The 24,273-nt window shown below is 49.8% G+C and overlaps 2 protein-coding genes across 3 annotated transcripts in view; both read right to left on the bottom strand.

Annotated features, from left to right (window-relative positions):
* The window catches only part of Dnai2 (dynein axonemal intermediate chain 2), a 46,446-nt gene extending 24,222 nt beyond the window's left edge, over positions 1–22,224 (bottom strand). The window contains exons 1-2 of one of the 2 annotated variants that reach the window (XM_075990016.1): positions 22,165–22,224; positions 1,753–1,952 (exon numbers count right to left, since the gene is read on the bottom strand). In XM_075990016.1, coding sequence (XP_075846131.1) covers positions 1,753–1,935 — 183 coding nt within the window. In that variant the 5' untranslated portion in view covers positions 1,936–1,952; positions 22,165–22,224. Of the gene's footprint in view, positions 1–1,752; positions 1,953–8,224; positions 8,625–22,164 lie in introns of those variants that run through there. The other variant, XM_075990015.1, reaches the window with a different exon arrangement.
* The window catches only part of Ttyh2 (tweety family member 2), a 44,468-nt gene continuing 35,856 nt past the window's right edge, over positions 15,662–24,273 (bottom strand). The window contains exons 11-14 of the mRNA XM_075990017.1: positions 23,899–24,041; positions 22,957–23,142; positions 22,165–22,243; positions 15,662–17,434 (exon numbers count right to left, since the gene is read on the bottom strand). Of these exons, the coding sequence (XP_075846132.1) occupies positions 17,360–17,434; positions 22,165–22,243; positions 22,957–23,142; positions 23,899–24,041 (483 nt within the window). The 3' untranslated portion in view covers positions 15,662–17,359. The remainder of the gene's footprint in view (positions 17,435–22,164; positions 22,244–22,956; positions 23,143–23,898; positions 24,042–24,273) is intronic.

Below are 24,273 nucleotides of genomic sequence, written 5' to 3'. Positions count from 1 at the left end.
CCAACCCCCATATCCTTTTATTCTTTCATTTTATATTTGAGGCAGGGTCTCATGTAGCCCAGGTGGACCTCAAACTGTGTAGCTTAAGGATGACTTTGAACTTCTGATCCTCCTGCCTCTGTTTCCAGAGCGCTGGGATTATAAGCATATACTGCCAAACTTGATTTTATTTTTTTATTATTTATTTGTGTGTTAGTTTGTTTGTTTTGAGACAGGTTCTCACTCACTATGTCTCAGTCAAACTGGCCTTGAATTCAGAATCCCCTGCCTCTGCCTTCTGAGTGCTGAGATTAAAGATGTGCACCACCACGCCTGGCTCACATTTGGGACGGAACCCAGGGCTCTCAACGCATGCTCAGCAAGAACTCTTGCAACTGAGGGTCATCTCCACAGTGTGCTGCAGCCATCACCCCTCTGTGGCTCCACAACTTTTCAGGATCTTGCAGGGAAGGAATCCCCATGCCCATTAGCTGGTTGCTCCATCTCCTCTCTGCATTAAGCTGGCTCTCCTAGGGTGAGAGACTACAACTGGAGAGCCCTGGGCAGTGTGGTATACCATGAGCACTGTCATTCTGGGTCTGGAAGCAGCGATCAGGCTGGGAATGCGAGATGCTCATTCGCGTGAGTCATCAAGATCGCTCACGCCCACAAGACTATGAAGGTGTTTGGCCAAGTCATGTGAGACTTTCACTGGATGACCCCAGGATGAGATGGGCTAGCTCTTTCCACATGATTCTCACTGTGACTGACAGGATCGGGGCTTGATCCCCTACTTCACAGGCACACAGTGTTCCTGGAACCCTGACCCATTCCAGTGAAAATTTTCTATGTAACACTTCCTTTATCTCAAGACCCCCTGGGAAGGGCCAAATGCCCAGAAAGACTCCAGTGACATCTTAGAGGTCTCAGAAGTCCTGGGAGGAACATTTCAGTTCTAGACATGTCCAATCTTTTTGATATTGTAATAGGACCCCCACCAACACTGTCATTTACAAAGTTCATATTTGGTAACCATACGGTCAACTCTCTTTCTCTCTGTCTCTCCTCCCCCTCTCTCTCCCTCCCCTCACCCCCTGGACAGAGAAAATAGATATAATCTTTAAAAAACAGAATTGGGAGATAGAGGCAGGACAATCAGAAGCTCAAGGTTATTCTTGTCTTGGCAAGTTCAAGACCAAGCTGGGGTGCAGAGACCCTCTGTCACAGACATCAAAAAAAAAATCACACGTACAAAAAAAATCTAATAATGCTTTAAGTAGATTTGCCAGTTTGTGTTGGGCCACATTCACACCTCTTCTCAGCCATATCTGGACGTGAATAGGCACAGGAATCGACCCAGCCATCATATTAACAGTGATTAATCCTTAACCGGGCAATGGCGGTGTATGCCTTTAATTCCAGCACTTAGGAGGCAGAGGCAGGTAGATCTCTGTGAGTTCAAAGCCAGCTTGATCTACAGAGTTAGTTCCAGGATGGTCAAGGCTACACAAGAACCCCTGTCTCAAAAGAAAAAAAAAACCCTCCATTCTTCAACATCACAGATACTGCATTCAGAGCGTGGGCTTGCCATGTGCATTCCGTGGACACACCTGCTCTGGCACAAGTAGAGCTGGTGGTATCTATTGATGCTAGCATAGAGGTAAGTCTTGGGGTTCCCCTGCCCTTACACCTCCAGCACCTGCTCTCTCTTTTCAGGTAGGCCAGTTTCCTCACTGAACCCCCACTGCCCGGGTCTCTAGGGCGGGAACTCACCTCGTGTTCTGACATACTGGCCGAGCATTGGATGCCCGTGTCCACTGGGTTCCGCTCCACATACAGCGCGGCCAGCTCAGGGTTGGGCGAGATGTCGATGTTCAGCTCAGCCTGGCGGTCTGAGAAGTTGCACTGTTTCCCAAACTCGCTGCGCTTCTTGACGTACACGTAGACGATCTCCATGGTGATGGCTGCAGCGGCTGTGGCGGGAGAGAGGAGAGTCTGAGACTGGTGAGGTGTCCCACCCAGAGCCTGCTCATCTCCTCAGGTCCCACCAGAGGCAGGGCCATGTTTTTGCATCTGGTTGGCAGGGAGCCAGGTTGGGGAATCCCAAGGGATCTTTCCAGAAGTTACATCTGTATTTTCTTCAAAAACAAAACAAAAACAAAAAACCCCAAAACATTAAGGGACTAAAGAGATGATTCAGTGGTTAAGAGCACTGGCTGCTCTTCCAGAGGACCCTGGGATCCATTCCTGCACCCGTGTGGCTGTTCATAAGCACTTGTGACTCCGGATCCAGGGGACCCAACATTGCCTTCTTCTGGCCTCCATGGGTAGTGCACACTCAGGCACCACCCTCTACCCCCACCCCCACAATCTTTTAAAAATAATCCCATTCAGTGGGACACTTTGAAGGTGGAGTCAGGAGGATCAGGAGTTTAAAGTCATCCTAGGCTACACAGCAAGTTCAAAGCCAGTCTGGGCTACACGCGAACCTGTCTCAAAACAAAAAACAATAGAAGTAAAACAAACCAAAACCAAAACCAAAATCCCTCATCCGAAACCAGGTATGATGGTTCACACTTGTGCTGTGTTGGCACTTGGAAGAAGGAAGGAAGCAAGAGGACCGCCGTGAGTTCAAAGACAGCCTATGATTCGAAAGCAGCCCGTCTAAAATGGGCCTGGAGTGATGACCAGTGGAGGATGGAGTTTGGTTCTTCAACTCTAACTCCAGCTGAGCCGGTGCCACCTTCTGGCCTCTGGAAGCATGTGTGTATGTGCCACCCTCTCCCCTCACACACACACACACACACACACATGCGCACGCACGCACACACAGAGCTAAATACATCTTATTTGAGACAGGGTCTCACTGGGCGGCCTGGAACTAACCACGTAGACCAAGCTGCATTAAAACTTGGAGATTCACCAGCCTCTGCATCCCAAGTACTGAGATTTAAAAGCATGAGCCATCATGTCCAGAAAAACAAAATCTTTAAAGAAACAAAACAAATCAAGACAAAAATCTTCTCAAACAACAAGAATAGCTTAACTCACCTGAGTGCCAACGGTATGCTAAGTATAGATTACATTGTATGGTCCTTGCTCTTGCCCTCCAAGATGGGCATTGAAAGCATCATTCACTTGAACATTCAAACCTTCAGATGACTTTCCTGGCATCACATGGCTGTCAATAAGTAGCCCAGGTAGTTTGCCTGGCTTCAGAGTTCTTACCCATGAAATTACAGACTTTCTATTGAATCAATACACTTGCTGAGAGGCAGGAAGCAATACTGATGACTGTAACGTTGAGCCAAACCCACTGCCACAATCAGATTTGAATAACATGGTTCACAGATCAGAGAGACCTGAACCTCTTAACAACCCCCAGCCACTGGCACAACTGTTCAAAAGGCTTATCCATGCCAGCGTGCCAGATTAAAAGGCTCTACACTGCCTTTGGTGCCCACACAGGGACTCTATGCCTCCTGCATCCCTCTACCTGTGTGGGCCTGTGAGCCACTTTGCAAAGGGACAAAAAGCCAGGTGGCTTCTGGAACTGGACAGCCACTGATTTGTGCTACTTGATCATGAGAATCAAGAACTGGGCCAGTGAGCTGGCTCGGCGGGTACAGGTGGTACAGGCCGCATGACCTGAGTTCAGTCCCCGGAGCCCATGGTGGAAGGGAGAGGACCATCTCCAACAGGTCGCTCTCTGACCGCTACACATGCATGGGTGTTGGAGAATGTTATTTTAAGGTGTGTGGCTTTTGTTTATATGCTGCATTTGCTTAACTCTGTGAAGCCGTGATTCTTCATCTGTCTAAAACACCGGATGGTCCTGATAAAGAGCTACATGGCCAATAGCGAGGCAGGAGCAAGGATAGGTGGGGCTGGCAACCAGAGAGGATAAATAGGAGAACGGAGGCTGAGGGGGAGCAATGAGAGAACAAGGGGAGGAGGGCTTCAGGGGCCAGCCACTCAGCTAGCCACGAGTAAGAGTGAAAGTAAGATACAGAAGTAAGAAAAGGAAAAAGGGGGCTGGCGAGATGGCTCAGCGGTTAAGAGCACTGCCTGCTCTTACAAAGGTCCTGAGTTCAATTCCCAGCAACCACATGGTGGCTCACAACCATCTGTAATGAGATTTGGTGCCCTCTTCTAGCCTGCAGGCATATATGCAGGCAGAATATTGTATACTTAATAAATAAATATTTAAAAAAAGAAAGAAAAGGAAAAAGCCCAGAGTTTGCAAAAGGTAGTCAGGATAATTTAAGAAAAGCTGGCTAGAAACAAGCCAAGCTAAGGCCGGCCATTCCTAAGAATGAGCCTCCATGTGTCATTCATTTGGGAGGTGGGCCCCTCAAGAAGTCAAAAGAATAAATCATCACACAACACATGGTGCCTTGCACAAGCACACACACACACATACACACACACTCTAAATTAAAATAAATAATTGTAAAGCAGGAAGACAAGACCGGGTTTCACCAGGTCACCAGGTGACCGAGTCTTTCCAGGGCTGACCTGCAGCTGCCAAGGTGCCACCGGCACACATCACAGTGTGAGGAAAGGTCTCCTTATCAAAGTCCCTGAGAACACAGAGAGACAATGCCAGCTGCCCTGTGTTCAGCACAGAGAGACCTTCTAACCCTGCACATTAGGAGGCTGAGTACAAGAGGCTGGCCATCCAGGGCATCATACAGTGGACATTGGACTTCGGCTTGAGCTATGTCCCCTGTCTGGTGCTGAAGGGGTGGCTGGGTGGTTAACAGCACTCACTGCTCTGCAGAGGACTGGAGTTTTGTTCCCAGGACCCACATGATGCATGACAGACAAGCGGGCCAACACACATACACATAAACAAAAATTAAACTTTCCCAGAGCCTGGGGAGATGGCTTAATGGTAAAGAGAACTTGCTCTTCTTTCAGAGGACCAGGGTTTGGCTCCCAGCACCCACATGGCAGCTCTCAACCATCTGTAACTCCAGATCCAGGGGATCTGATGTCATCTTCTGGCCTCTGTGGGTACCAGGCATATATGCAGGCAAAACATGCATACATATAAGATAAGCAATTTTAAAATGATGTTTTTAAAAATTAAAAGATTGAGCTTGGCGGTGGTGGCACACACCTTTACTCCCAGCACTTGGGAGGCAGAAGCAGGTGGATCTCTGAGTTCAAGACCAGCCTGGTCTATAGACTGAGTTCTAGGACAGCCAAGGCTACATAGAGAAACCCTGTCACAAAATCGCCCCCCCCACATTAAAAGATCCTATCTCAAAGACACAGATAAGGTGGGGAGAGGAAAGAGAGGAAGGGGAAAGGAGAGACAATTAAATGAATTATGCACTAGACATGCTGGTGTGTCTATACACTCAGCACTGAAGAAGCAGAGGCAGGAAGATTACTGCAAGTTCGAGGCCAGCCTAGTCTACAGAGTCAGGGCTACACAGTGAGACTTCAACTCAAAAAAAAAACTTTTAATATCAATCAATAAACCAATCTAATCATGGGTAATGAAAGCAGTGACGTCCTGATGAAAAGAGACACATGACCAATGAGACAGAACCGAAAGCTCAGGACTAACCCTTCTTGTTTCCGGTCAGCTCATCTCCGACAAAGCATCAGGGGATGCAGCAGGGAGGGATGTCCCAGCAGACGGTGCTGGGACAACTGGGCATCCCCTAAGAAAAAGATCAGCAAGAGCCGTACCTCATACCATACGCAACAATGAACTCGAAACGGGCTGTGTGGTTTTAAATGGAAGAGCAGAAACTATAAGACCCCAAGACTATAAGGAGTTGGACCCAAAAGCTTTAGCTGCTGAGAGGCTGAGAGCTGGGCACGCCCATCTAGCAGCAGGTGCCAGGGTGGAAGGGAACAGCTAGGGCAGGGGATGAGGAAGGAGAGGGGTGGGGTTAACTCCCCAGTCTCTTGGCATCCATATAGTGCTCCTTGAAGGAGCATGACCTGCTAGGCATGGAGACACACCCCTGTAATCCCAGTACTTGGGAGGTAGAGGCAGAAGTTCAAGGCGAACGTCAGTGACACCATTCAAGGCCAACAAAACTGTAAAAGCTTGCTTCTAACCACTCCCAGACAACACAAACCATACTTGTGGAGAAAGTAGATTGGAAAGTCTCCCTTAAGGGTGGGAGCAATGTCTCAGAGGGCAGCAGGGTGGTCAAGGCAGCAGTCTGCATACGGGTGCCCCATATCTTTGTTCTGTGTGGGTGAAATTAAAGTCTTGGGGAAAAGAATGCAAAAGAAGGGGCTGGAGAGAGAGCTCAGCAGTTAAGAGCACTGTCTGCTGTTCCAGCGACCACATGGTGGCTCACAAGCATCTGTAATGAGATGGTGCCCTCTTCTGGCCTGCAGGCATACATGCAGAAAGAACGCTGCATACATAATGAATAAATAATTTTTTCTTTTTTTTAAAATATTTATTTATTTATTATGTATACAATATTCTGTCTGTGTGTGTGTGTGTGCAGACCAGAAGAGGGCACCAGACCTAATTACAGATGGTTGTGAGCCACCATGTGGTTGCTGGGTATTGAACTCAGGACCCTTGGAAGAGCAGGCCATGCTCTTAACCGCTGAGCCATCTCTCCAGCCCCAATAAATAATTTTTTTTAAAAGAAGAATGCAAAAGAAGTCAATTAAATTCCCTGTCTTCTGCCAGTCCTGGCAAGCACCCGTGCCTCCCAGTCCTGGCAGCTGGAGCCAGGCAATTAGGGGCTGTCTCCCTCCATCTCCGATTGCTGTGGCACAGCTGACTCCTAAGGTGACATAAGGACACTTAAGAGAATGAGAAAATCCTGGAAAGAAAAAACAAAAACAACAACAACAACAAAAACAAAAAACAAAAAACAGCCTCTTCAGCCCCAATCAGACTCTAACAGCTTTGCTCTGTCCTTGGTGTTTCCCAAGGCCAAGGCCTCTTGGAGAACGGAGGCTTTGTCCTGTGTCTGGAGGCAGACAGAGGGGACATTTAAAGGCTAGCCTGGTGACAGGAAGACAGCACATTCAAGGACCCTGCTCAGGCCTTTCCTAACAAGCTAGCGTGGTGAAGATAAAAGACAAGGTCAGCCAAGGCTGCCACAACAGTCTTTCCCCTCTTTGGGGAGATAAATGCTGCAGGATGGGGCTTCCCCAGGTTCTGAGCAGGGTGTGTGTGTGTAGCAGAGGGGACCAAGAGTATTATTGTTGCCTAGGAGTGTCAGGGGGTGATTGTCCCTATGGGAGTCTAAAGACCCAGAAGCATGAAGAATCATAGTCTACCCCCGCCCCGCCCCTACTGTGACATATGGTCTACTCTACTACCGACCTACACCCAGCCCCAACAACTCCCAAACCCAGAATCACAAAGAACCTCCTTAGCCTGGTCCAAACATCAAAACATGCATGCATTTTCTGCACCCTCCTGGGGAGCGTCAAGGTGGATCCTTTGCCCAATAGCAAAATAAAACTTGCCTCATGCGAGGATGATGAACAGAAAGTATGGTATACAGCTGGGAGGTGAGCCCAGGGAATGGCAGGAAGCAGGGGTGTCAGTGCCGGAAAGAGGCCAGGAGGAGGGCCAGTCTTTGTCCCTTGGGGCAGCCCATCTGTGTGCCCAGAACAGAGGAGCCTTGCTTGAGGTAGGAACGCAGAAAGAGGGCTCTTTGCGTCATCCCCATGTCTCTGAGAACCTTCTGGACTCGGTTAGGAAAATGTTTTCATGACTCTAATGGGCATGCTAAGGCCAGCTCTCACATTGAGGGGCAAACAAAAGAATACATTTACATATGGTCCCTGTACCCGTCCCACCATCACTTCCTAACCTCACTTCTCTTAAATTGATTTCATTTTTAATCGTGGGGGGGGGGGGTGGATATGTGCACACAGTGCAGTGGGGTGGAGGCCAGAAGTGTCAGATCCCCTGGAGCTGGAGCTGCGGAGCTGTGAGTCACCTGATGTAGGTGCTGGAAACCGAACTCCAGCCCTCTGCAAGAACAGTACTCGCTCTTAACTGCTGAGCCATTCCTCCAGGCCCCTCTCTTAGTTTTTTGAGACAGGTTCTCACCCTTAGTCCAGCTGGCCTGGAAGCTACTAAGTAGTGTAGGCTGACCTCGGACTCTTGGCAATCCTCCTGCATCCGTCTTTCGAGTGCAGGATCACAGGCGTGTGCCTTTCCCTCTCCATCCTCTTAATTGAACGCTCTCTTAACAGCCCCATCCTCCCCGGGCAGAACGTTTGCTTCATTCACCTGAAAGCGCGAAAGAAGTCCCGCTCACTCCGGGACACAGTCGGGGTTAGGGCCTGGTAGGGTAGTGGTGCAGAAGGCAAAGTACTTGGGGGTTGCAGAGGTCCTGGAACTTGGAGAATATTCCGGGCGACGAGGATTAATGCAGCGGGAAGAGCGCTAGGGAGCGCTGGTCCTCATTCCAGCATCCGACAATTCTCCTAGAAGCAATCTCCTAGGTTTGCGCTGTTGGTGATTATTACCCCTTGGGACTCTTCCCTCCTTTCGCCGGGTTTCTTTTCAGGCTTGGACGTCCTCCCGAGCTCAAGTACCTGATCTAGGCTCAGTTTATTCTGCCACAGCGCGCCCGGGAAGCACCCAAGCCACGTCCAGGTCTCCAGCGCAGTTCAAACGGCTGGGAGTTGTGGAGTTTACTCGTTGCCTAGCAACCCCAGCCGGGCCGAGACACGGGCCGAGACACGGGCCGTTCGGAAGACGAACTGGAGCACGTGACAATGGTCCGGCTGGTGGGGGGCAAAGCCCTTCTCTCCTCCTTTATCTGGAGGGAAGTTAACCAACTTGTAAACAGCACTAGTGGTCATAAGGACTTGGCCAAAACGCTTACCTAAGGCTGCAGTTATGTGTCCGGTGAAGTCCTCTGAAAACGCAAATCAAGTGGCCAGTGGGTGGGAAGCTCTGTGCCTGGGCTCGTGAAAGCCTGCTCTGTTGAGTCCTTACGTTGTCTGGTTTGTCACTGTTCTCTTCTGCTGCCATATCCCATGAGCCACCACCCTTCTGAATATATCTCCAGAATGGAAATTCCTCGAGGGTCAGACTGAATATATGCATGGCTTAGCTGTGTGCTTGGCGCATAGCGAACATGGTTCACTGCATGAATGAAAGAACCGATGGAAGTATGAACGACACAGTGAGACGCGTGTTTCTCCTGAGCTTAAGACAATGCGGTTAGAAAATGCGGGAGGGGTTAGAAAACCATACCGAGGGCCGGCAAGATGGCTAAGTGAGCAGTAGGCGCTTGGCTCAAAGCCTGACACAATGAGTTCAAATCCTAGAAGGCACATAAAAGCAGAAAAGGAGAATGGGTTCCACAAAGGTGTCCTCTGACCTACACCTGCCAAGGCACACACCCATAATAATAATAATAATGATAAATCAGTAATTTAAAAAAATTAAGGAAGGGGGGGGTTTAGTCCTACATCTAGATTGGCGAGATGGTTTAGTGGGGAAAGAGGCTTGTCACCACAGCTGATGACCCGGGTTTGTGCCCCTGGACACACATAGTGATGGAGAGAGCTAACTTCCCCAAGCTGTCCTCTGACCTCCATATTTGTGCATGCATGCCACATGAGTGTAATGAATGTACACACACACACACACACACACACACACACACACAGTGATTTGCGACAGACCAGCTCAGCTGGAGCACTGGGACTGACGGGACAGGGTCTCAGGAAGAGGTGGGTAAGGAGTTGTCAAATGACAGACACCAGACTTAAAGGAATTGTATCTGAATGTGTCTTTACTAGACATGAGGCTCATTTTTTATGTATAGAAAAGATTGTTTAACAAAACAGCATGTATTGTTTTTTATGTGGTATAGAATATTTTTAGAATTCTTATATTAGATACATGAAAACAGATTTTTATCAGACAGACGTTTTTGGTGTGAGTCTGTGGTCAGTCATGCCAGACATGGCTTGGCATTAATTTTGATATAAGTCATTATCGAGGTTTTGAATTTATGGCATTTTGAGCTAAGGGCAAGTGGTTGAGGTTGACAGCCACACAGTCTACGGTCTTTTTACAATTTTGTAATTTATGTAGAAGAACTTTATTTTTATATTTTTAACTTTTTTTTAACCATCCCCAGAACCAATCTTAAGAAGTTACAGGCATTTATTTTTTTTATTTTATCTTATTTTTGCTGAATTTGTCTTAATTTTAATAAGCATCAGATTAAACCTGGAAACCTTTTTATCTTGAATATTAACCCATCTTTTTTTTTATTAGCATTCAGATACTCTTGTATATGGCAATGACTCATTAGTAAACTCTATTTAACATAGTAAGTATTAAACATACTATTTTTTGGGGGGGATGGACCAGACTCTAGTTTTTAGGCCTGAAGTACAAGGGCTCCAGCGCAGGAAGCACAGCACACAGACACCTTCTCTGTGGGCATTCTTATTGAAGCTTGTGCCACATCTTACAGGAGAGACCACGCAGACTCCGCAGGAGGTGGCATGACAGTGATTATTTTGAAGGGAAAGAAAGCTACGGAATCTCGTATAATTTCCCAGAAGGCCCTAAGAGCGTTTGGAGCTGGGGACCCTAGACTGGTCATTTATTTATCGTGTACCTGGTGATGGTTTGAAAGAGACTGGTCCCCCACAGGCTCACAGATATGCATGCTTAGTTCCCAGTTGGGCAAGCTGGCTGGAAAAGCTTAGGAGGTGTGGCCTTGTTGGAGGAGGTGTGTCACTAGTGGGGAGTGAGCTTGGAGGTTTCCAGTATCCACACCAGGCCCAGCATCCCTCTCTTCCTGCTGCCTACGGATCAGGATGCAACTCTCCAGCATCATGTCTGCCCACATGCTGCCATGTTTCCTTCCGTGATGATTACGGACTAACCTCTGAAACCATAAGCAAACCCCCAATTAAAAGCTTTCTTGTATAATCGACCCATGACTTAAGACATATTCTTTCAGTATCGGGATTGAACAAGGCCTTGCCATCGAAAGGTCAGAGCTCTACCAGTGAACTGCATCCCCAACCTGAGTTTCCATTTCTGGGGTTTAACTTTCTACATCTTCACAGCAGGAGGACAGTGGCAGTTTTCCGGGGTATGGGGGAGGGGGGGAAGCGCCATCAGACACCGAGGAGAGCCCAGCCCGCATTGCGGCCCGGCCAGCGCTGTGCTTGCCGCTACAGGCTCCAGAGGATGAGGTGAACCTGAGGCCAGGCGTGGGCACTGGAGATTTGGATGAAGCCAGGCAAAGAATGAGTCACCAAGATGTGGGATATGGGGTTGGAACTGAGCCCTAGAGAGTGGTTTTGAGTTGCAGGGGATGGAGCGGGGAGTGAGTCCCGGAGTGGGGGTGGGGCATGATGGGAACCAGAGGAGCGAGCTGAGCAGTTCCAGGCTAGAGCAACGTGGCTGGCTGGGGTTGCAAGCCGGGGCCCCTCTGATGACGCGAGGATAGGGAAGCGGGGGTGGAGTGTAGATAAGAAAAGGGGGTGGGGGAAATTGGACTCAGTCGTTTTTATTATGACAATGATGTTATCCCCGGCTTCCCACCCCACACCACCCTCCCTTCCCCTCACTCAGACCTGTGTAGAGCCGACCAACACTGGCTCACTCACTCACTCTTAGCTCTTGGCAGGTCCAGCTCAACCACCATGGGAGGCCAGCATGAGGTCATATAATTAGACTATTCAGAAAGTCCTACTTTTTTTTCCTTTTTTTTTTTTCTCAGCTTCTCGGATTTCTACCCAATCACAGCATAACTGGTCACAGAAATTCTTTGCTTAGATCAGCCCCCGCCCTGGACAAACTCCAGGCAGGTCCCTAGTCCATTACACCCCACCACTGGCTTCCTCCCCCACTTTCTCATTTTTAAAACAGGGTCTCACTTAACTCAGGCTAACTTTGAACTTCTGATCCTCCTGCTTCCACCTCCTAAGTGCTGTAAGTACAAGCCATCACACCAGGCCTTAGAACTCCTCTACAGAAAGATTTCTTAGTGGTTTATATCCGTGTATATTAATAGTCCAGGGTTAGGGCTTTCATTATACATATATGCATGCATGTATAAAAATGTACTTTGATCATATCTACTCCCCATTACCTTCTGCTTTCACCATTTTTTGTTGTTTTGTTTTCTGTTTTTCCAATTTTAAAATGGAGTAACACCATGATACCATACTTCTGTGGTACGGGCAAGAGAATGAGAACTTCAAGGTCAACCTTCCACACTAAATTTGAGGCCACGCTGGGCTGTATACGACTGTCTCAGAACAAACAGCAAACAAAACTAGACCAAGTTGGGTGCCTTTTAATCCCAGCACTCCTGACCAGGCTGGTCTGGTCTACATGGTGAGTTCCAGGTTAGCCAGGGCTATAGAGTGAAACCTCGTCTCAAGTGAAAACCAAAACCACCAGACACCACACACACACACACACACACACACACACACACACACGCACGCACACACGCACATACACACTCACGCACTCACGCACATGCACACACAGAGAGAAAGAGAGAGCTAGCTAAAAAGGAAGCACAAGATCATGGGAGTCTTGCCCACAAAAGCTAACCCGTATCCAAGCAATCAGAGCTGGTTCTGCTACATGGCCATCTGGAAACTCCACTCCAGGCCCATGACCACGTCTTCCCAAACACCCCTACCACCCTAGAATTCAGAGAAAGGAAGGGGCCATCACAGAGTTAGGCTTTGTGGGTTAGGAGGCACAGATCAACGTTCTCACAGGGGCTGGCAAGGACGGTTCCTATCTGACTGGGCAGTGGGCATTGCTGGCCTCTTGAGCACGGTGTGGAGGGAGGAGGGAGTGCCGAGCTGGGAGTGTAGCTCAGTGGCAGAGCGGCCACCTAGCATGAGCAAGGCCCTGGATCCCATCTGAAGCACTGGGGACAGTGGTTTAGGACATCTGTTCCCAGGGAAGCCTGAGCTCACTGAGGGCCTCTGTGGAGTCTGCTTTTTCCCCAGGGAGCAGGCTACATAGCCGTCCTCTTCCTCCAGCTGTCCTTTCCTGGGTCAGCGGTTATGTCACTGCCAGATGACAGTCAGACAAAGCTCAGCGGTGGACAGTGAAGGGTGACTTCTGACCACCACGTACTTTCCCTTGGCGTGCAGCTAGTGTGCAGTTCTTTCTCGGGGCAGAGAGGTGACACAGGGCTGACGTGACCACCCTTGGGCTTGTGCTCTCAGAGTCACCTTTCTATTTTTATTTTAAATAAGAGAACTAAAGTTTTGAGTTTATTTTATTTTATGTGTATGGGTGTACTGATGGCATTTCTGTCTGTGCGCCATGTGCAGGTAGTACCCACAGTGTCCAGGAGAGGGCGTTGGCACTCCTGGAACTGGAGTTAAAGAGGGTTGGGATCTACCATGCGGGTACTGGGAATTGAACCCAGTTCTTCTGGAAGAGCAGCCAGATGATGAACGGCAGAGAGACGGAGCCTTATCTCCAGTCCTGGCCTTCCTACTCCTCGCAGTCCTTCTGCAACTCAAGCTTCCTCTAGTTAGCAGAGACCATAAAGGCCCCCACAGCCTACGTCACCTGGGTGCTGAGAAGCAATTTTCCCCCAAAATCAAACTAGTTATGGGAGTTCCCAAACCGTTCTTACTCATCTTCTCACCCAAGGCTGTGGGTTCCCCAGGGCCGGCAGAGCCCAGGAAAAGCCACAAGAGCACGTGTCCACTTCTGGGTCGCTGAGCTCATCTGCATGTGACGCTCAGCTTCTCCCCTCAAGCACCCCCAAAGGTTCCAGCAGCTTGCCCAGGAGCTCCGCGTGTTCCAGGAAGTTGCAGAAGCTCAGCTGCAGGGGTGTGAAAGGTCACTCTGCCAGTGGGGAAGCACCAGACTGGGGGCTGCTGAGCCAGCAGAGACTTTGCGGGGGGGGGGGGGGGGGGGGGGAATGGCTGCCCCAGAGGATCCAGTCATCCCTGTCCTGAGAAGCAACCTTTGAAGGCAAGGTGCTCGGGAGTACACAGCACAGACCCACGGATGGCGACTGGAGGAGCGCAGCCTGGGCAGCTCCTGCCTGACCAGAATCACCCAGCATGGGGTCCAGGGCTCTGTGCGAGAGACACCTGGTTCTGTCCTCAATCCAGATCCTGACTCTTAATGCACCTGTTAGAACTACTGTTTTACTCTGATGAAAAATTTATATCAATACCAGGGAGGATTGCTGGCTCCCGGTGAACACTCAATAAAGACTGCTTACTATAGCAGCCCGATGAGCAACGGATGACCTTCAGAGAGAGCTTTGGAGAAAGCCCAGAGTAGAAACGGGGCTTAGCCCTGTCTGTAAGAGGGGCTACAGGCAGAGATTAGGGAGGTGGCTCTCAGATAAGAAGATAAGAGCTCTGTGGCTTTGGAGCCTGTCCTGGAACTAGCTCTTGTAGACCAGGCTGGTCTCAAACTCACAGAGATCCTCCTGCCTCTGCCTCCCAAGTGCTGGGATTAAAGGCGTGCACCACCACCCAGCCAGATAAGAGCTTTTGCTTTGTAAGCACAAGGACCTGAGTTCAAATCCCCAGCACCCACCTTAAAAGCCTGTAACCTTAATGCTGCAGTGGGGGAGACAGGAGTGTTTCTGGCTGACAGACTATTGAGAGACACCATCTCAAGGGGATAAGTTGGGGAGGGGGTAGAGCAGAAGAGCCGATGTTTTTGTTCTCTGGCGTATGTGCAACACACACACACACACGTGCGCGCGCAAGTAATGGCGCACACACACCCCATCACCACACAAACGAAAAACAAAAACAAAACAAAAATTAGGCAAAGGCCACAGATCCCTGTGACCTGAAATAGTCACTCAAAGCTCCCCCCCCCTTTTTTTTTTAAAAAAAAGATTTCATAGCTAGATGTGGGAATACCTTTAGTTCCGGCATTTGGGAGACAGAAGTTGCCAAGTCTAGTGTGGTCTACAGAGTGAGTACTAAGACAGCCAGGGCTACACAGAGAAGCTCCCTTTCAAAACACAAAGCAAACAAAAATATGTTTTTATGCTGGGCATAGTAGCACACACCTTTTGGTTCCAGGTCTTGAACAGTAGAAGCAGGCAGATCTCATTGAGTTCTAGGCTAGCCTGGTCTACACAATGAGTTCCAGGTAGACCAATGCTACATCATGAGATCTGTGTATGAGTGTTTTCCTTCATGTATGTTTGAGTGCCCATGGAGACCAGAAGAGGGCATCAGGACTTCTGGAACTGAAGCGTCCGAGGATCATGGGTTGTCATGTGGGTGCTGGGAACAGAACCCGGGTTCTCAGCAAAAGTAACAAGTGCTCTTAACTACTGAGCCATCTCCACAGCTCCAAGATTTGCTTAGTTTCTATGTATGTGTATATATGTCTCTCTGTGTGTATATCGTATGTATGTGGTTATCCTGGAAGATCAGAGGGAGGGCAGTGGATCTCCTGGAGATGGAGCGAGCTAGGAGGGCTATGAACTGCTTGATGTGGGTGTTGTTCAGATCCTCTGGAAGAGCTGCAAGCACTCTTCCCTGCTGAGCCATCTACCCAGCTCCTCACAGCCCCCCTCCTCGCCTCTCACTGAAATCTGACACTGCTGCTGGAGGAGGAGCCGCTCGTAGTCCCTCCCTCCCTGACCTCTGTGGAGAAGGCTTGCACCCTTGCTAGTCCCCCAAAGTTTAGCAAGTAAGAGACGCCCTCAACCGCACATCTTAAGAGAAGTGGTTTATTTCTCGGCTCAGGTGAGGGCGAAGACGTTTCAAGCAGAGGTTTGCCCACCCGACTACCTGTAGAACCTGGAGGAGTTTTAGTTTGATGTACATGCATTAAAAGTCCTTCCGTTGCTGCAGAGGAAACATTAGAAGCAAATGCCTTGAGGTCACAGCCCAAGATCTGCACAGGACGCAGACACAGACAGGCGGCTCACAGTATGCACGGGTTAATAGGAGACACAGTGAGGCCGGCGCCTGGCGGCTTGGCTGGGAGCTGTCAGTGCGACGACAGCGTGGCTCTTCTGAAATGGGAACGGTCCTGTCACACACGATCACCCAGGTCCTGCTTGGGTGTGCAAGGCCACAGGGCTTTAGTGTGTCGTGTACTCTGTGTTGGCAGAAAGTTGGAAGCACCAAATAGCCTAACCTGGTCCCCCAGCAGGCAGGACAGGGATCATTAATTATTTTCTCCTAGCCAGGAAATGCCTATTCTTCAGGATAGAGAAAGCCCTCAGCCTTCTTAGTTATCACGTCTATCCCTTTACAGGGCCCCAGAATATCCTTCCTTCAGCCATCTGGGACATGTTGTCTCAGTGATGTTTATTAAAAAAAAAATGAACTGGGCTTGATGGTGCACACCTTTAATCCCAGCACTTAGGGGCAGAGACAGGTGGATCTCTGTGAGTTTAAGGCCAGCCTGGTCTACAGATTGAGTTCCAGGACAGCCAAGGGTACACAGAGAAATCACGTCTCAAAACCCCCCCACCCCGCAAAATCTGCTTTAACCCCAGTACTCTGCAGGCAAAGGCAGGTGGATCTCTGTGAGTTCTGGGCCAAGGCACGCACCAAAACAAAAAACCCACAACCCACTTCCCAGCGTCTCCTGCAGATCTGGAGCACGGCTTATGTGAGAGCCAGAGTTGGAAACAGGTGAAGGACCTGAGCCGGTCTGTGGTGCCTGTGAGGGAGGTATGACTCTTCGGATCATCAAAATGTTTTAAAATACTGGGAACAAGAGTTTGGCTGCTTTCAAAGTGTCCGTTCATACCTGAGACTGTCCCTGCCTGCAGCTGAGACCTGGCTCCGGAATGGAGGTGGCTGGTGGAGGTGAGAGGGGCAGAACGTGGTAGGCTTTCTCCCCTGCTCCTGCCCAAGACTGCCAGACTGCAGTGCCCAGCTTGAAGCCACCAATCCCCTCTGGGAAGTACTCGGAATGCTATCCTGTGGGCTAGGCAGAGTCTGCGTGGTCCCAGAATACGGTTCCTGGACCATGTGTCCTCCTAACACACTTCCAATTGTCACCTGCTGGGAACCGAGGACAGAGTAACTAACTGGAAGGTGTGGCCCGGGCTTAGGGCCACTCTAACAAGAGCCAGGGGCCCTATGGCAGAACCTTGAGAGAATGGAGCTCTTGGGCGGGTGTTCCCCTCCTCACTGCCTCCTCTCCTCTGCTGAGGGTGGGACTTAAAGGGGGAACTGAACCAGGCCCTGAGCCCTGGGGAGTCCCAGGATAGAGAGCTTGGCCGGAGGCTGGTCTTGTCCACCTGTGGCTCTGGTCAGGAGTACCAGCTATGTCCCTGCTGCCACAGGAGCCTGCCCGTCTGGGAACTTTTCAGTTTCTGTTACAGAAACACAGCTGGGATCTGCATTTGCTGAAAACCAAGCTGGCAGGAGGCGGCAGGTACCCCGGAAGCTGCTACGATGGGAACTCGTAGTGTCTCAGGTGCTCATCTGCCACGGACATGTAGGTGGCCCGCATGCTGGGAGAGTACTGTGGAGGAGAGGAGGGGCAGTGAGAACAGGGTACAGCTCGCTACTGGGTCAAACTGAAATTATACAGCCTGCCTTTCCCTCTGGGGATGCTGGTTCCACACCCAAGGATTCAACCAACTTTAGATCAAATCAAAGCTACTGAAAAATCCTGTATTGCGCATGTCTGTACTTTCTGGTTTTCTTCTATTGTTTCTGTTACTTATTTGCTTAGACAGGGTCTTACTTTGTAGACCAGGATAGCCCGGAACTCCCTATGTAGCCAGGTTAGGCTCTAACGCAAAAGGGCCTTTTGTTCTCAGCCTCCAGAGAGACGTTATGTGTGTGTGTCACCACACTCAGAGGCAATGACACCAGTTACATGGGAAAATAGCACATCATTCTACACGAGGAGCTTGAGCATCGTCGGAGTTTGGTACCCTTGGGATTCCTGGAGCCGGTCCTCTGTGTACATAGAGGGGGCACTTGCACCATCGAAGATGCCGGGAACTTCTCAGGGGATGACAACCTGGCCAGGTACAGCAGTCAGACACGGTGTTTTTATCACAAGGTATCGTGTAGCTTGGGGGAACACCAGGGTGGCGTGAGAAGCTTCAGGTCTACTGATGCCTCAAGTCTGACATCTCTTGGGGACCCCAGGCTTTAGCCTCTAGCCTAGCATATGCACACAGAGCAGGAATCCTCCTCTTCCCACCCCCACCCCCAGGCTGCACTCTTACTGAGGCACAGCACTGGGCTGTATCAGGCACACTAGAGACATTCAGAGCAGTTAGCAGCCGCAGACAGAGGGGCGCAGGTCCACAGATTCCAGGAACCAGGTCCGAACGCCTCCCAAGTGTACACCGTGGGTGTGTAGGTGCTATCTGCCCTTCTTTTCCCCTTGAGACAAGGTCTTTCATTAACCTAAAGCCTGCCCAGTAGGTGAGGTTGGCTGGCCAGTGAGCCCCGGGGATTCACCCATCTCTACTCTCCAGTGTTGAGATTACAGTACAGACTCCACACCTAGTTCTCTTTTATGTAGGTATACATTTTTATATTTTTATGCTTTTTATAATACTGGAGGCTCTAATTCAGGTTCTCACAAGGCATGCACTTTCCTGCCCAAACCGTCATCCAGTCCCGGTCTATACATTTTACCTTACCCGGGACTTGGCGGAGGTCTTTTAACCTTTCCTGGCCTCTATTTCCCCACTTGAAAAAAATGGACCTAAAATAATTCAACAAGACCCCTGCTACAAGGGTCTTCAAATATCTAGGGGGCTTTAACATCCCCACACTCGGCCCACACCCACCAAGATTTGTTTTTCCCTGTATTAGGTAGGGTACAGAAAATAGAAAACCGAACTTTTAAAACTGTCAATATAGCAGTTTTAAAGCGTGCTGCTCTGGGAATTCCAGAATTGAAGAAGCTGGGGCACGCGTGCAAACCCAGCAGACACTGTGGGAACACCAGAGACCTTGAGAAGGGACCGAGAGGCAGCATTTCCGCTCCTTCTGTGAAAATGTTTAGACTGATTTTATCTGTAGGAGTGCTTTGCATTTGCACGTGCATTTGCTCCACATGTGTACCTGGCCTGCAAAAGTCAGAAGAGGGCATTGAACCCCTGCAACTCAAGGAACAGGTGCTGTGAGCCTCCATGTGGGTTCTGAGAACTGAACCTGAGTTCCCTGCAAGAGGAGGCAGTGATATTTGCTACTGATCCACCTCTCTGGCCCTGGGACTCTGCCTCCATCTATCCATCCTTCCTTCCTTCCTTCCCTCCCTCCCTCCTTCCTTCCTTCTTGGTGATTTTTTTTTTTTGAGACAGGCTTTTAGGTTTCTCTGTGTAACAGTCCTGGCTGTTCCAGCATCTGCTTTGTAGACCAGGCTGGCCTCGAACTCACAGAGATCTGCCTACCTCTGCCTCCCGAGTGCTGGGTGGGACTGAAGGTGCATGCCACCACCACCCAGCCAGACATGTTACATTTCTTGACAAGCTCATGACTGCTGCTGGTTTGCTGACCCCAGGGACCTTTCTGAGGTCTAGGTCCCACACAACAGCAAGCATGCCACTTGGGGTAGGATGAGGAGTAGAAAGGACATGGAGCGCTTCTTCAGGTGGCCCAGGGCATCTCCATGAGGTGATCTTGTCTCTCAGACACACCTACAATATCTAATGATGCTCCAATTGTCACAGCAAGATTGAGGGTGGGATACTATGGACATCTAGCAAGCAGAAGCCAGATAAGCATCCCACAGCGCACGGGGCCACCTTCAACACACAGGGCCATCCTGTCCATTAGAACACTGGGACCGCTGAGCAAGGCAGCCTGAGAGTGCTGGCTCTCCACTTTGGCTCCCAGGCCTCCAGCATCAGCTTTGCCTGGGTCCCAGCCCAGATTCCACAAGCCCACAGATTCCAGTGCACACACAAGCATGAGACCCACACCCTGAAAGCAATAGTCCCCAAACTTGCCTGTTAAGTTTGTTAGACTTCAAATCTCCCAGGCCGCTTCCCTGGGAGGGTCTGTTTCAGCGAGTCTGAGGAGAACCCCTGTGCTGCTATTTGTTGTGAAATGTTAAAGATGTGTTGCATTCTTTTATGATATATTTGTTCGACTCCGTGAAGCTGTGCTATTTTGCCTGCCTAAAACACCTGATTGATCTAATATGGGCTAAACAGCCAATAGATGGACAGGAAAGAGAAACAGATGGGGCTGGCAGGCAGAGAGACTAAATAAAGAGAGAGGAAAGGAGATCAAGGAATGAGAGGAGGAGGAGAGAGGACTCCAGGGGTCAGCCACCCAGCTATACAGCCAGCCATGGGGTAAGAAGTAAAGAAACGTATATATAACAGAGAACGATAAAAGGCCAGAGGCCCAGGTGGTGGTGGCGCCTGCCTTTAACCCCAGCATTTGGAGGCAGAGGCAGGCGGATCTCTGTGAGTTCGAGGCCAGCCTGGTCTACAGAGTTCCAGGACAGCCTGAGCTACACAGAGAAATCCTGTCTCGAAAAATCAAAAACCAAAAAACCAAAACAAAACACAAACACAAACTCTACAACTATTATTATAAGAAAATGACAAGGGGTCACTGCTTTGGACCAGGAATCGAACCTGAGTCCTGCACTGGGCCAGACTGAAAATCAAGATGGAGTCACTCACGCTAAAGTGCCACATGAGTGAGAACAGCCAGGATTCCTCGAAATGGGTCAGTTTCAAGTGGGGCGATCATGAGGTTCCCTCTGCTTTAATCCTTACCCAGCAGTAAGGACTACAAGCATCAGAACTTTGAAAAGACCAATCAGAATTCCGTTCTTTGTTTCTGCTCTCCTTGGTCCTTTGCTATCTGTAAAGCCCATCTCTTGGGACTGAGGGTATAGCCTGGTGGTAGACAGAGGATGTGTGAAGTCCCGAGTTCTAGTTCTCAGCACCAATACCACCCCGTTCAGGGCTTACAAGAATACCGCTGTTTTATAGGATGGGAGAGCTTAGAGCTGAAGATAAAGACAGTGAAGATCTTGAACTCAGGAATCTTCACAATCGCCCTGAGTTATTTTTGCTGGGGTCTAGGAAAGGGTCTGGAAACACAAGAGAGATTCTGTGGAGACAGAACTAAGGGGAAGACACTTTCCAGGCTGAGTCGTTGGTGGCCTTGCTTCCTCTCACTCACCCACTCTGGTGACTCTGGAGGGAGGAGGAGGCACAGGCAGAACCCTCTCCACCTCACAGCTTGGGCTGAGAGTTCAGAGACGGCACATGGGGTGGAGGGCAGCCAGTTGTGCTGTGTTCCCTGAGATGTGTTCCACATCCTCATCCTGCTGGTTTCCATGGACAACAGCATCAGTACCCATCTCTCCAGATATCCCCAGCAGGGGCAGAGGGTGGGACTCTTCCTCTGAGGCTGGCTGAGATGGGACAGCCGGTAATCACCTTTGCCAAGGCAATGAGGGCTGTTCTGTCCTCCAGCCTTGCAAATAAGGTCAGCTGTTGTTTACCTTGGTTGAGGACGTGGCGAGTGGCCTGATTGTCTCAAACAGAAGGTAACCTAGAAATCCCTTTTATTTACAATCGCAGTATAGCAATTAATTCCTTTTTCCCGCAGCAGATTTTCCCAAATCATGTTTGGCTTAGATTAATAATAAAGACAGCCTGTGTCACTGGGGCCTGACAGCTGGAGGGAGAAAGAAAGGTCTAGAAAGCTGACTAGCAGAAGGCAGGATGGGATTTTAAAGGTGCAGTCTCTAAGTCACTACTACATAAACCACGGGAGGCGCAAGCCTGTGAAGCCTGCACTTGGGGGTAGGGGCCGGAGCATCAGAAGTTCAAGGACAGCCTTGGCTATACAGTGAACTATGAGTTAAGGGACCCCTGACTATGGCATGTATGAGAAATTTGCTTTTCCCTCTGAGTGAAAACAATGACCAGACAAGCATGTTACTCTAACTACGGGGTGGATTTATGATGGGCCAGTGGGACAAATGCTCTTGCTGGTCCTCTTGATTGAGGACCGAGGCCATTTATCTTGAGGACAGCTGTGCAGTGGGCCATGCCCGGTAGACCATCTAACAGGGTGAGATTGTTTTGTATCTTTATGTCCCGTGGCACGTGAGGCAGCCTGCTTTGATACCTATTTGACAGCAAAGCTGTTGCCTTCTTTTCTATCTCTGTGGGGATCACGCACTGTGTTGACAGGTTTTATCTTTGATTATGTTCCTGATAGGGACTTTGTCACCACGGAAGGAATACTTACTGTGGGCGGAGGGGAACCTCTCCCGATGAGTGGCACGTTCTCGTATCGTGGGTTCCCACCAAAGAGGATGGCCTGGTTCCTGTGGGCCGAGAGGAGAGATCAGGTGTGTGTACATGAACTTGTGCTCATGGAAGCCGAGGGTGGTGGTGGTGGCAGGTGGAGGTGGGTATGATGGAGGGATTGTGGGAAGAACAATAAAGGGAAAAGAGTTGGGGGGGGGGTGGCTGCTCACACCTGTAATCCCGGCACATGGGGAGGTTGAAGACAGTTTGGGCTACAGCGTGAGACTGCCTCAAAAATTTAAAATAAATAAATAAAATTGAAAGGAAAGAACGCTCTAGAGTAGTGGTCCTCAACCTTTCTGCTGTTGACACTTTTATATGGTTTCTCATGCTATGGTGACTCCCAACTGTAAAATTATTTCATTGCTACTCCATAACTCTAATTTTGCTATTGTTATGAATCGTAATGTAAATATCTGATACTCCACACGTTGAGAACCACTGCTCCAGGGGGACCAGGGAAGAGACCACCAATGAAGGACGGATGCCAGGAGCACTATGGCGTGGAGAAATTTAGCTTCTCAGGCCTGGGACTGACCCGAGGGCTTGTGGCAAAAGTCCACATCTTGACACCTGTAGCGTGCTTTTCTCAGCATACATGGCTGTGGAGGGGTCTCCTATCAGGCAACCCGTGACCTCTGATGTGTGACCTCCCGCAAGTGTTTTTGGGGACCACTCTGTCTATAAACCCAACCTCACTCCGGGGCTGGGAGGGCTCTACTGTGCGTACATGTACTCGGAGACAGGGGCATTGGAGATGGTCTGGGTAGGAGGCTGAAGGCTGCACTGGCTGCCAAGGCCGCTGCTGTAGCTGCAGAAACTGTGTAGCTGCCCCCTCACTGGGTTGTGGGCTGCGATGCGCCGAGCTTGGGGGTTGAAAGGGTCATCGTCATCAATGTCGTCATAGTCTCTGTCCCTAGAACAAGATGTAGGAGTTGGTCAGCCATGAGGGATGAGGCTCAAGGTCCTATTATGCACCCCAATCTCTCCTAGGATACTTGGGTCGTATATATCTTCTCTAGCAACTACAAAAGCATGGCCCTCAGGGGTACGACTTACTCCACCTGACTCCAGTTCCATGTCCACCTTCCAGGTAGCGTACCATATTGGCTGCAGACACGGCGGTGGGGAGGTGACCCACTCACCCTATCTTATCCATCCGTAAGGTCCTGAAATCTCGTTTTTGTCTCTCTCCATAAGGAGCCTACAGGTTCTATTTTTTTTTTTTCGAGACAGGGTTTCTCCGTAGCTTTTGGTTCCTGTCCTGGAACTAGCTCTTGTAGACCAGGCTGGCCTCGAACTCACAGAGATCCGCCTGCCTCTGCCTCCCGAGTGCTGGGATTAAAGGCATGCGCCACCAACGCCAGGCTACAGGTTCTATCTTAACAATAACATCTTTGACCCTCCCTGCTATTTTCTGGGGCCTCCCTCTCATCACATCACCTTGCAAAGTCTTGCCTAGGAAGCAGAGCAAGGGATACAGGGCAGTATCAGGAGGGTTGTCACCATCTTTGGCCCAGTTACTTTTGCGGGGATCTATTTTAATCCTTAGGGAAATCCATCCAGCCCGCCACACCCTCTGCTGCCCTCCTCTGTCTCAGGTCCTAGCTCATCAGTGTCCCCTACACAGAAAGCCTCCATGCTGCAGGGGGCCACCTTTCTGGTACCCTACCTGTTGATGAAGTATTTCCAGGCTCGAGGTCCTGCACAGGTCAGGGTGGAGAAAGCCAGGGCAGCCAGGATGGAGAAGAGACCAAGGAACAGAAGGCCTTCAATGCCATCATAGCAGATACCAGTGAGGGCATCCAGGTAGTCCTAAGGAAACAGGGACATGCCATTGCAGAGGGATGGGTGGCAAAGCCTAGATTCTGAGCCCTTCCCTGGAAGCCCCTCTCCTTCCTGCCTTCACCTACCATCTTCTGGTTACTCTCCACCCAAAGCACAGTTCACTGCTTTTTAGGGTCCCCACTCTAGAGCCACTTGAGGGACTCTTTGGGACAGACTGCGCTACAGGAATTTGCTGACCTCCTACTGTGTGCTGGACACT

The sequence above is a fragment of the Microtus pennsylvanicus genome, chromosome 11 (assembly GCF_037038515.1).
Source record: "Microtus pennsylvanicus isolate mMicPen1 chromosome 11, mMicPen1.hap1, whole genome shotgun sequence".
Lineage (NCBI taxonomy): Eukaryota > Metazoa > Chordata > Mammalia > Rodentia > Cricetidae > Microtus > Microtus pennsylvanicus.
This window is presented reverse-complemented; position numbering and strand designations above follow the sequence as displayed.